Raw genomic sequence first — 13,892 nt, 5'->3', positions numbered from 1 at the left:
CTTTTTCCCCTGCACCAGGACATAAAAAACTGCTTTTTGCTATGTGGATATTTTGGTGTCTACTAATACATTCAAACATGAGCTTTAACAACTTCTGTCTTTATAGACACTCTACACGTGGCCTCTTATCTTCTCCTGACTTGTAGGAACCTCATACACTTGACATCTTTGTCTTTATGCAAGTTGCTAGGTAGCACTAACAAGCAAAGGTACACACACAGATAACACAATCAGAGAAGCCTCACTGACACTGAAATGTCTTTAATTTCTTACTGGTTGATGAAAGAGCAAGCTCTTACTGGGACAATGTATGGCAATCTTTCTTTTATGGCATGTCCCTGGACCTTGCCATTCTGCTCTCCAGTGCTCTGGGTAGAAAGAATATTCATGACACAATATTGGCTCTGGGAACAACTGAGGGTTTGGGTCTGTGTTTTTTTGCGCAGCTATACACATTTTGTCATATTTTGCATAGCCAAGATTCTCTTAGGAAGAGGTATGACTTTTATTGAGCCTTTCAAAATCATGCTAAGGATGTGTTCTACCAACACCACATGCAAAATAGCGTAGTAGAATATTATATACTGTACCCTAAAGAACACATAAAATGTAGTTTTAAAGTTAACTGAAGACTGCAGCACACACAATTCACAAGAGTAGAATTATATTTCCAGAGATACATTTTTAATATTATTTCTTACTCATACTCTGTTCACCCCAGGCAAATTTCTCGCAATCAGCTGAAACAAGATCTGTGCTGCAGGTACAGAAATTCTGCACTACACAGAAGGCAAGATGGCAGAAATCCACAAACTCTTTTTAATTTTGGCAGATGCATTGATATGCCTGCTTTCAAAAAATGAAAACCTAGCCTTTCTTTTGGTTCACTTATTAAACTGATTTAGTTTGGTATAAAACAACTAGATAAAAGTCAATGTAGGCTGTCTGCAAATTCCATGCCAAGGTTCAACTTCATCCAAATTCTGAAACAGAAAAAATAAACTGTTGCTGCTGCAGTGGCACACAACTCAATGTCCTTAAAGTAGTGGTAAAGCATTGCATAAATATAAGAGTCATCCAGATCTTGACGTAGGAATTATTATTTTTCAGGTAAGAGGTGGAAGAGACCAGAAAGTCATCTTTAAGGATGCAAACGTAATGTCTTCCTTACATACATACCCTAATGGAATTCAACTTGCAATCATTGTCCACAGAGTTTTACAATGTGATTCAACAGATTTGCAGGATACTTAACATTTAATTAAAAACTGTTACAGATTTTGATGTAATTTCCATACAACAGTACCTCATTTTTATAGATGTTATTGATATTATTTCTATTATATATTTATATCTGCTATTTATACCAGAATTTTAAGACATGCCTGCTATGGACTTAAATTTCCATTTAACTGTAATGAGACTCCAGCATTGTATTCTTTATATTCTCAAATCCCTAATCTTTTTTTTTTCAGTTCCTTAGGATATATCCTCGATTATATGCTAATTTTTACTCATCTCATCATTTTAGGAGAGAAACATGGCTTTTAAACAGAAGTCCCTTCATTATGAGTTTCTGTGCACTTATTAATGTTGGGCTCCCCACATGTAGCTACCAGCACCTTACTGAAAATTCAAACACATATGGCCTGTGTTTATTTGGGTTAAAACAAGTAAGCATCAAGCAAATCTGATAGAAGCTGCACACTTTCACAAATCAATCCATTTTACAGGTTCCATCTGCTCTTAAGTGCTTCCCAGAGAACAAACACTGTGTCACTATACCACATATTTCCATTGCACTATCCCAAACACACTTAAGCTGCTGACAGATTAATGCTTAGTTCACTTGTGGCATACATTCTTGGGTTCTTACACATGTTCTTATAAGGAAATGGAACTCACTAAGCACTTAATCACAAGCTGGGGTAGTCTTATGGCCTTGAATACAACACACTAACTTTGTTTCAGGAACAGGCTAAGGTATCTCTATTTAAGCCATCGCTGTCACTACCACTGCCAAAGACCCTGGAAATCAAATTACCTTTGTCAACCTCAGTTAAACAAAAGTAAGCAGAAATTTGCCAAAGGGTAGCCCTGAGAGCCAGGGACGAGCCACCTGAGGAGCTTGCAGAAAGGGCCAAAGGAACGTGCTGTTTACTGGAATGCAACTTGTCTGGCTTAAGCATGCGTATTTTTGCTTGAATCCATTATGAAGAAATCTTGGTAAAAGAACTGCAAAGACAGGAACTAATATATAAAAACCAGTATTAACTGAAAAACTGAAGTAAAATACAACACAGCTTTCTAAAGATACCCAGTTAATTGTGGATTTACCTGGTTAGGAAGCAGTGACAGCAAGAGGAACAGGTTTGAGTATATGCAAACATAAACACACACAAGAAATGTCTGCATTTGTGCTTGGGAGAAAAGTGAAGTTTCATGGAAAATCCTTTGCATCCTTACTTGATGTAAACCAAGCTCTATCAGTTCAGAGTAGTCAAGAACTTCATCTTGTTTGATGATTAAATACAGGACACAAAAAGGAAGGGATAGCTTTTTGGGGTGAACAGCAGGAAAAATGTAAGCAAATTTTTTCTGCATTCTATCTGGTAAATATTTATTTATCCGACCACTGAAATAGATTTCATAGAAGAAAGCTCAGTAATTCACTCCCTAGGCAGACTGATCTCCCACTTCATACATCACACAGTTATCACCAACAGTGAAACTTAGAATCATAAAGGTTGGAAAAAACCGCTAAGATCATTGAGTCCAACTGTTAACCCAGGACTATGAAACTTCAATAAACCATATCCGCACGTGTCACATCCACACAGCTTTTGAAAACTTCATCAGAGATGGTGATTCCATTACTTCCCTGGGCAGCCTGTTCCAATGCCTGACCACCCTTTCAGTCAAGAAATTTTTCTCAATATCCAATCAAAGCCTCCCCTGTTTCACCTTGTGCCCAGTTCCTCTCATCCTGCCATATGTTACCTGGGAGAAGAGACTGACTCCCGGTGAAGTGCTTTTCCCAGTGAATTGTATGTTGCTGAGCGCTGTAGTGAGATTGGGATCCACAAGCCAGCCCTGATTTCCATGAAGATGTGTCCTTTCAATTTATGAGAGACTTTTGTCACTCTTTTGTTTAGCTTAGCAGGGTCTGAGTGCAACTTGCTGTGGGTTTTTTTAGTGTCACTGGATGCAGTCAATGCTCTACCCTGGTGTTTTTCAGATGCAAAGGTCAAGAACAGTGACAGTCCTCACCACTGCAAACAAGATGGGAAAAGTCCTGTTCCACTGCAGTATCTGGAGTTGGTTGTTCTTTGATGGACATAGTTTAACACATCATAGGTTAACCACTGGACTTTCTTGTTCTCCTCAAGGTATCAGAAGTCAGGAGTACTTCCTTGGGACAGTGCTGCTTTCGGAGCAAGGCAGGGGGTTGAAAGCATGGGGTATTTAAAAAATCAACAGTTTTAGTTTCATCATAATACTTTTGTGTCACAAATTAATGCTGATGCTCTCCCACACGGAAAAGACCTTGCCATCCACACTTCCCACCCCCTCCACCTCTGTTTTTTTTCTCTACTGGCACAAGCTACCTAACACAATTTAATAGCATCTCTTGATAAACATTCAGCATTAGTAGAGCTCGCTTGAACTGAAAACTTGCCAGCAAGACAATACACAGATGAACTGCATCCAGACAGGTAACAACAGATAAAGCTTGAGTATGCATTCAGGATTTTATCTTACTGTAAAAGCATGTAAACCTGTTTTTCATCTCAAAATTCTGAGATGTTGAATTGGTAGAGGTAATATTACCCAACTTGGTTAGGCATTTTGAAATCCTTTGAAAAATAAGATACCTTATGCTTGTGTGGTACTGAGACAAATATCTAAGATAACTTATCTTTAGCTCTAGTCATCAGGCCATGCAACTATTTAGTAGGGCATTCCCCTGGTCATAAGTTACTCTGTGATTTTTTGGTAAGATTTGAGAAGTTGTGTTGCATTTCAGAAGACACAATGTCTGTGTTTCAAAAGATCTCAAACTACAATATGCATCAATTTTCCATTCTTCTTAAGCAAGGTCTTCAGTCATATCTACATAAACATTTTTATAACATATAATTTGTGCCACTGTCTAAAGCGAAGTACTCTGCAAAATGCTTTGGTAAATCTTGCAAATTAGCCCTATGCTGAGAAAATTAATCTCCTAAATATTTTTTCCTTTTTATGACTGTATATACTGAGACTTTTGTTTTGTAGCAAAGTAGGATCTAATTCCATTTTTCAAAGTCTGCCAAGCACACTATTGCATGAAAATATTTCTTTTTTTTCTTTCTCTTTTCTATTTCATCAGCAGTGATTCAAGTAGAAAGACCTGGTTCAGGACGCTTCCACTTGTTGGCTGTCACTTTTGCCAGTTTTCAGAAGGTTTCTGAAAGGCTGGCCAGCCTTAGAAGAACAATATATCCTTGGTGTGCATCATTCAACACACCTGAATTAAGATATAAATGAATTCATGATGTTGCTACAATGAAAACACTTTGATTCCAGAACTTTATCTTCACTTCTGGCAGCCCATCAGCCGTATCCTCCAAGAGCACACTGCATGGCTAGAGAAAGCTGATTTTCCTCTTAGGAGAGTGTTTGCAACTGTGGCAAATAGCCATTTGCTTTGCCCTCTCCCTTTTTGATCTTTTGTGATGATGGGAAAGAGTTACAAGAAAGGTCTTTTCACCCTAATTTTGATATTTCTAGGCTTCTTGTCATTGTTCTTTGGTTGCCTATATCATATACCCATACTCTTCCTTTTCTGGACACATGGGCATTGCATCCCTTGAAGATGACTTTATTTTGGTTTTAAAATATGCATTTTTTATTATTAATCAGTGGACTTGCACTATTTTCTGAGGGTGATTCTTTCCTGTTTGATATATTTCTCTTGCATGGCCCTTTGGGCAGCAACTTTCTGTTTCTGTGAACCTTTTTCCTTAGCAGCACTACAGCCTGCCTTTTTTTTTAGCCTTCCAGCATTTGTAATCGGTTACCATCTTTGTTCTGCTCTCTACCCAAAATCATTTGCTTTTCATTTCTTCCTTCCTACTTTCATCTTCAAAGTCACATAAATAAAGCTGATTCAGGCTTCTGTGTCTTGCCTGATGATAAAATGACAAACTGAACCCTAGAAAAGAGGTTCCAGTATACTCAGGGAAGAAAAGAAGAAGAGAGAAGAAGCACTGAATCACCTCCTTAACCATGGAACTGGTTTATCTGAAAGCTGAAAAGCATCTCAGGGCTGGATACCAGCAGATAGTAGTTGGGATCCTGGCCTAAAGCAGATGGAATTTCTAATAGAAAACCAGAGTGGAAAGGAAGCACCTTTTGTGGCAGTCAAGGGTATTCATGCAGAGGGGTTTTACCATTGACCAGAAGGTCAGTACAACATCAATTCTTTCACTTGAAGTTGCATAATCCAATATTAGATGCTGTCCAGGTAAGTAAGAAGAAAGATTAAGCATTGGCTAAATTTCTGAAGGCTGTAAACTGCTGTATTTACGAGGTAGCACAAGTAGTGTTTCCGTAGTAGTTGGTATTCTCAGCATTTCCCTGTGGCACAATTCTACTGCTCATTACCTAAGGCAGAGTGCTATCCTCATGTGGCTATGTTGGTTCTCAAACCAGCATTAGATAATTTAGAATTAGTTTTGATACCACCAATGTTCTTTGTATAGAAACACTGGACTTTCTGGTTTTATGGGGTTAAGGAAAACTGATTAACAGACCTTGACCAGGTCAGGTGAAACAAAGCTCACAGGGATTTCTTATGGTGGACAGGAATATGCATGACCTGTTAACAAAGGTAACCATATGCACCCAAAAATAAGGATATTCCTGGTTTTCAGGTATATCCAAGTAAAGCATTCCCAATTACATCTCCCACAACATTTTAGCCCTTTTACTCAATAACAGGCAAATTCAAGATCCTGTGAGCTTATAGTCTACCATCACATCACTAACTGTGTAGTCTCTAGGATTTGCTCACTGCAGTAACTTTCATTTTCCTCCCATCTACATGCCTTATTTTATTCTTCATTTTCCTATCAATGGATAGGAAATCCATTGATAGGAAAGCTGTGAAATTTCAGCTTTGGTCAGCATCACCTATTTTACTACAGAACCTCTATGATCTTCATTCTTTGGATTCCCTGCTGGATGGATCATTTCATTAGGAACTTAGTAATTAATTGTCATGGTTCTTGTTTGACAATACCTCCTTTGATTTTCAGGCTCAGCACACCCCTCTTCAAAGCACCATCTTTCCATCTCTCACTCTCCTGGCCATTCACATTGATTCACCCTTTAAACAAACTACGTTCTTCAATTTCTTTGCTCTCCTTATCCACTACTCCTCTCCTCTCCTCTTCCTCATGACTATGCTTTTCCTTTCCAGTAACTTTTCCAGTTTTTCAATGGGGAAAAACTTTTCATCTTTTTCAGCCTTTATCTCTATTATCTCTGTTTTCTTGCTTAAATACCACAATTTTACTTTTTCACTACTGTTCGCATCTCTACCACAAGAAACTCTTAAGTGATTTCCTCCTTGGAAATATTGCCAAGATTCCTCTCTTTGCTTCCTCAACTCAAATTGAAAATTTATTCTAACAAATAAATCGGTATTTTACAACTAAAATCAGACTCTTCCTAATTCTCCCCTCAGAGAATGCATTGTTCCTTATAGCTTCTCCGCTCCTATTTCCTTCATGCCCTCTCTTTTTTTCTCTTTCATCAGAGATAGAATTGTAATTTATCTGTCTTTTTAAGTGATTCTCCTCCCTTTTTTCTCCCTTTCACAATGATTTCTACCTCTAAAGCAGCTTTTGCAAAGCAATGTTCAGTTACTGTCAAAGGAATCCAAAATGCCACAGATGTTTCATATGTCTCTATTTTTTAACTGTTAATTGCTCCCTTGAAATCACTTCCCAACCTCATTTAAATTTAGGTTCTTACCAAACTTTTGTTTAGAATCGGTATGCCATCAATTCCACTTTTTTCTTAGCAAAATCCATACAGACACTGTGAATTCCCCAAAACTGTTCTCAAAATTGTTTCAGTAGAATAAGTATGTTCCATTTTTTTTCACAGCACACACGTCTTTGTAATAACTGCTCATGCATATACTCGCTTCTGTTTTTTAAGTGTGTCCTTTAACTAGTGTGTACTAGCAAGCAGACTAATGAAAAGAGCTCAGGCAATGGCTGCATAAGTCCTTACTTTGTAAATTGCAAGCATGCATATACAAAAAACCAAGAAAGGAACCCCTGATTACAAGACAAAAATACCAACTATTACTGCTTAAGTAAAAAAGAAAAGCAAACAAACCAAGAAATACCAAAAGCAAACTGAATCTTTTGGCCCTGGTAGGCAGACAGATGGGGACCGAAATCCTTATTCAAGATAAAGCATGAACCTCTCTGGATGGTCTAACATCTTAATCTGAAAGTGATCCTACAGTTAAAAAAAAAAAAAAAAAAAAAAAAAAAAAAAAAAAAAAAAATCCCTGCAAATGAAGTTATCATTGCAAAGAACACAGAGCTTTCAAGATCTGTGAAATCTAAGAACACCTGGAAATGCTGTGTGAGAAATGAAGAAATCAACACTTGCAGTTGTGTCAGAGAAATATGCAACTCTGGGAAACTTAGTGATTTAGTTCACTAATATCACTAGGAGATCACTATCTGTAAAATTCAAATTCAAATAGTTCTTGACATAAATGAATGATGAAACTAGAAACTAAACCTGAAACTTGAAGCTAAAACTGAAGATAGTAGGCACCAGTATATAAACATTGAGCTACTGGACATACACTGACCCAAAAATCTTGCAGCAATGAAGCTATTTAAGGAAATCTTAGCCTAAGAAATGTGGTATACACTGAAAAAGGCACTGCAAATTAACACCGCTGTTGCTGAACATCTACTCATGTGTGTTAGAGTCTATTGGACAAACCAGTGGCATCAAAATTATACCCAAAAACCAGCTGGTGTGAGTGGAGAGAATTGTAAGAATTTTTACCCATACGCACAATATGTGAAAATAAAGAAAGGTAGAAGGGGGAGCACTTATGGGAGTGTGAGTTTATGGAAGTCATTGAGGATCATGCAGGTCAGTATCACTTTGGGGGACAACTCATGGTTGTTATGGAAACATACAAAAAAAACAAAACTAGGAAAGAACCAAAGAATTGAAGGTGATGATGCTATACAGACATACACAGCAAGCAGCCAGCAAAACAGAAAATCCAATTCCTACATGGGAAAGGGATTGATCAGGTCACAGATAACTTCGGCACAAGAGTTCAGATGTAAAACCTCTCTTTTTCATTTTTTTTGGAAAAGGCTGTTGGGAGTGGAGGGCAGGAATTAGGGAAGAATGGAAGGCAGAAATGGGCTGCTGAAGTGTTTTAATGGATTCCTAAACATATCAGCCCAGTGACAAGCATTATCCCTGTGCATGGACAAAATAGGTACAATGAAGCCAAAAATTGTGTAAATATTGCTACAAACATCTGTCTTTTGGAACTTTTGGAATAATTACCTCTAATTAACCAGAGACAATACACTCTCTTATTTATACTGGGTTTTCCTCTTCTTTTGACACATTTTACTCTAAACATTAAATGCCATGGACATTTTCTAAAACCCCCAGCAAAGTGAATAAGGAAGATTTAGTTCTTTCTGTTCTTTGTTTCATTATTTCTTTAAATTGCTTTCTCCACCTTGACATTTTTCTCTCCCTCTCGGGTGATCCCAGAGGTAAGATTTATGTTTACAACTGATGGTTTATGATTAAGACATTGAACTTTGGTCACGGAATTAGTACTGTCTCTAGGTTCAGAAACCCGGCAGCCACGCTCGAACCCCCGGGGGACCTTCCATAACCAGGGTGCCGACTGGCGACGAACCCGGCCTGTAACCCTTAAGCAGGAGCATCCCCCAGCGGCCCTGGTTATCACTGCAGTGCCGTTTTGGGGATATTTTTCGGCTCCCGAGCTTTTAATGTAAAAACAAATTCAATTCAAATGCCTCAGAACTAGCCAGTACACAGAAGTCTGTTGAGCTCAGTAAAGAATCAAAGATATTTGATAAAAAAGATTATTTCCAGTCAATGCATGTATCACGTGTATTGCAAAACACATAGTTGTAAAAACAGGATTTTTTTTTTCTAAATGCATTCAAAAAGGGAGAAAAACCAGACCAAAAGAAAGTCAGACTCTTTACTGGAAATTCTTCTTGAAGAAGAGAAGATAGGTTTAGAGTTTTTTCCAAGAATATTAACTTCTATAGCTTTTTTATGACTTTTTTACAAGATCATGATTCAAGAAAAGGATACTATAGCAACCATCAATTTTTAATCTGCCTTTTGATTGAAGTTCACATACTTAGAAAATACAGACCATCATATATATTGAATTAGAATTCTTAATCAAAAATTCCTGGCTGGTATTTCATTAACCCAATGAAAATTCAACCATGTTCTCAGAAAAAGACAAGAACACACCAGCCACTGTTCTTAAACCCAGCCCTTTGCAGAACAATCCCAAATTGCACTCACTGGGATTGCTTTCCCTGTTCCCTAAATGAACTCGGTCACTAACAAAAGGTGAAGTAATGGGGTACTACAAAATCTTACTGGAAGGGATGGAGAATAGGAGGAGGTAGAAAGGTAGACAAATGATGCACAGATAACACAGATGTGGGGTGCTTGCACCTACGCAGCTCCCTCCCACTGCAGAAGCAGAGCAGTCACATTGCACAAGCCTTGAATTTGTGCTGACTCAGTGGAGAGGGGCTGGAGGGGGAAGGACGTGCAAGGCTGCTGGGTGAAGAGCCAGAGCAGCACTTCTGCACAACACTTCTGTACGGGATGAAAAGAAGGAATTTTCTTTTGTTATATTGAAGCCCTCCAGTTACTTCTAATGCTGCAGCTCTGGAGATGAAGGGTTTTCAATTAAAACAACCCATCTGAAAATCAGTGGGATTTCTACATTAGCTTGAAATTCAGCAGGGGATTATAAGCAGTGCAGAGCAGGAATCGATGAACATTTTTGTTGTCTCTGTATCAGAATCTCACCAAACCTGATGTCCCATGAGCCCAAAGAGGTGACATGGTGTTATCCGGCAGGTAATCCCAGCAGGCCTGTGGTGTCACATAGTTACTTCTTTTCCTCCTCTTACCCATGTCACAATAGCTGAGGACATCCAGCTGAGTTTTACAACAGATGCATTTTTCCACTCTCTGCCAGCAGTGTAAAGCACTGAATACTTGAGACAAGGAGAAAATATACCCCAAACCTAATCCCCAGAACATATGTGACTTGTCAGTAATGTAAGGGCTAAATGCTGGGTCCTTCCTCTGAGCTAACCTAAGGGAAATCTGTCTTTCTCAGTATCTCTGAATCTGATCCTTCACGAGCAGCAGACAGACCACGGTGTGAATGTGCTAACTGAGACATGACAAACCCATGTAACACCTCTTGCTGATGTTCTGTTATTCTGTGGTTAAGGCTCATGAGGATTTTTGAAAGGAAGTTTATTTTTGCAAGCTGCTGAGTGCTGACTATGACATGGGGCAGCTTTCACTTAGGCAAATGTCTTAGCTTTGGTTAAGGCTCTTGGACAGACAGGCTATTAATGTGGCATTTACTAGGAAAACCATATAGATATGCTTGGCTTAGGCTAGTCAGTGAAACTACATGTTGTAGGTTTTAACAAAAAATGGGTGGCTACAGTTCGGCACAAAAGGAGAAGGCAGTTTTTCGTCTTGGCAGACACTTCCTCTTCCTTTCCTTTTGCTAAACTATTTCAGGGGTCCTGAACAATGCTCCTAATGGGTTATTATTGCTGCCTAAAACACTGGGCCTGGTGTCCAGCATGACAAATCAGTTTTATGTAGGCTATCTCTGCCACTTACATGAAGTGGATCATTCTGAAAAAGTCAGCAACCATCATAATGAAAACATACATTATGATACAATGTGTCACACAGCACTGAAAATTAATCCTGCTGCTAAAGAAATGGAAAATGCACAATAAACACATTACCTGAAATTAAAACTAGTTCTGACCAAATCTCCAGAGCCTTTAAAGTTGTAACAATGATTTCCTATTTATATGGACTGTGCGAATTCTCAGGTGATTCCCTGTGGAGATCTGTATGAATACTTTTTCCAGAGCTGAGGAAAGGAAAATAGGTAGCTATAATGGAACTGCAGGAGCAGCCAAGCAGTAGATTGATTCAACAGGAGAAATTCAATGTATCCCAAAGGATTTCCTAGGATTTGCTCTCCTGCTGCTTAGGGCACAATTTGTTGTAATGAGAAACTGAGGATTTTGTTTCAGGTGTGTCAAAGCTTGTAGTGATGACTTGAAGGTATAAAGAAGAAGAAACAACTAAAAATCTCTCTTAAAGAAAATGCTTTTGGGTGAGGAGAGAATAATGACAAGCTCTCCAAGGCACAAAAAAAGGTCAAATATCTCATGTAAATAATTATTACCTTAAGAGATGCTAATTGGATGCACAGTCAAATCCTTCATCTCCAAACTGCTGCACGAAACAGCTTGAAAACTATGGTACACTTCAGCAAGCAAAACAGAGAAAGCTTTATTAAATTATCTGGTAAAACTGCACTTGGTCTCACTGTAATCTCTGCTCTCAGAAATGTCTGCAGAAAAAAAAAGCTCAGTTTTCAGTTGTGAAGATCTGAGTTAACAACATAAAAAATCCAACCCAAAACAACTGAGGTTTGGGGTTTTTTATTTATTAGGGGAACATTTAAACATGCAGACTACTCTGTTCATCTGAAGTGTGCCACAAGGTAGAACACTGGCAGGAAGCATGTACTGCTGCAGTACTACATAAGCCCTGTATAAAAGGTTAAGTGGGACATGCACAACATGAATTTCACCCTGAAGAAATGTGAAAATTTTTAGGCACTCATGTCCTCCTCTATTAAAATGAAAATCATTATGAACAAAGAGCTACTCCACAGTTGTGATGCACCATAGCCTATGCAGGTTTATCAATGATCACTTTTTAGTGAAAGCTCTGAAACACTATGTTCCTCAAGTGAAGCCCTGGGTTTTATTCAGAAACAGGCTGCCATATGGGATTTCCTCAGGCAAAATGCTGAATGCTGATGGCATCTCCATTTGATTAGGGAAAATATATAACACCTGAAATGTTCATATTCACAGCAGAGCATATTGTTCAGCTCTAGCATAACCCTCATGCTTCTCAACATCACACAGTACATTGAAACATCACGTGGTGCCCCAACAGAGAAGAAAAGGATGCTCTAAAATATACCTTCCTGAGAATGAACATTCATGCGTGAATGCCACTGTACCTGGACACTCAGCACAGGCTTACACTTAGTTACAAACAATGCAACTATTCAGAACTCAAAGATGTGAGTCTTCTAAGCTTTTTGCACACTGACCAAAGCAGAAGCACCTGCCCTTTCTCTCTTAAATGACCAAAGTTACAGCTCCAGGCTCCAATCAACTTAAAGCATGAACATGATGTATCAACTAGACTATCCTTCCTTATCAACAAAAGACCATCAGATTCAGAAACTCTCCCAGCACAGAGCACAGAAACAAGTACTGATCAGGAGAAAAGCAAGTACTTCACCTCCGTGATCTCCCCCCAAAACAAGGACCAGGAGCTTTTTAATTTCCAGCTGAAATTGCATTTTGCAAGACTTTTTTATTCTTTCTGTAAAATCTATGCATAGAGTATACAGAGAATACACATTATTTCAACCAGCCACCCGTCCCTCACACTTTTGCCCTGTCTCAGCATAAAAAACTCATACCCTTATGTCAATGGAGCCTGAAACAGAAAGTTAGTTTCTAATCAGGGATGGGGCAGCATCTGAACACATGAAAAAGCAAGGAGATAATAATAAGTTTTTATTATTATAATTCCTGTTATCCTTTTATTTGCTTTCAGCCTGACTGAAAAGCAGAATGAGCATCCTGCCTCATTCACTAACCTAGAAAGCAATGCAAGATACACACAAGAAATAAAACCAGAAGGAAGTATCAAGATGAAGCACAGTCTTCACTTTTAATGAGACAGCCAGCTCTCCCCTATCTTTGGAACCAGCTGAACCAATTACATCCCTTACCTGTATGGTTCCAGAGTCCTGCAGCCATAATACAATGCTTCTTCCCAGGATTCAAGGTTAATACAGGCATCCATGGCACAGTCAAGCATTTTCAGCTGATAGATATTTGTATCTGGTAGATGACCCTTGTGCCTCCTCAAGAGATTCTGGCATCTTTCCAGAACAAGATTCCACTCTGTTATTGGCCTTAGTTAAAGAAATATATTTCATCAGACAAAAACACAACTTCTAAATGCTCTTTCGCAAGGAGTAAGAGCCTCAAAGAATTAAATAGAAAAGCTGCCATCATTCCAGACTCTGCTACAATTCTTGCAAACATACTTAAATGCTGAAGTAGCAGCTTAGGTAACTATGCTTTGTTTATATGTAGCAAAACAATTTCTAAAGAAGGCATTATTTTAGGAGTAAATGGTAAAATAAAGATGAAAAATTGCAAAGATATTTTAATACATAACAAAAATTCAAATAACTTTTATTTAGGTACTGAAACATTATTTACTTAAGATACTCCAGTTCTTAAAGCCAAGGGCAAGCGTCCATGGAAATGTATTTTAAAAACTCCCAGCAGCTAAAAAGAGAATTTAAAAAACCCATATATATAAATAATGACTTTCTTTTATGCAGCACTTTTTTTTTTTTTTTAGAATTCTCATGAAATTAGAAGCTTTTCCTGAAATTAATTAAT

General features: G+C 38.2%; 1 protein-coding gene across 5 annotated transcripts in view; it reads right to left on the bottom strand.

Moving 5' to 3' along the window:
* SMYD3 (SET and MYND domain containing 3) overlaps window positions 1-13,892 on the bottom strand; it is a 386,960-nt gene that overhangs the window by 35,785 nt on the left and 337,283 nt on the right. For all 5 annotated transcript variants that reach the window (XM_038132701.1, XM_038132702.1, XM_038132703.1 and 2 more), the window contains one exon: window positions 13,208-13,382. In XM_038132701.1, coding sequence (XP_037988629.1) covers window positions 13,208-13,382 — 175 coding nt within the window. The remainder of the gene's footprint in view (window positions 1-13,207; window positions 13,383-13,892) is intronic.

Source organism: Motacilla alba, chromosome 3, assembly GCF_015832195.1.
Source record: "Motacilla alba alba isolate MOTALB_02 chromosome 3, Motacilla_alba_V1.0_pri, whole genome shotgun sequence".
NCBI classification, from domain to species: Eukaryota; Metazoa; Chordata; class Aves; order Passeriformes; family Motacillidae; genus Motacilla; species Motacilla alba.
The sequence above is the reverse complement of the archived record's forward strand: the minus strand, read 5'-3'. Positions and strand labels throughout refer to the sequence as shown.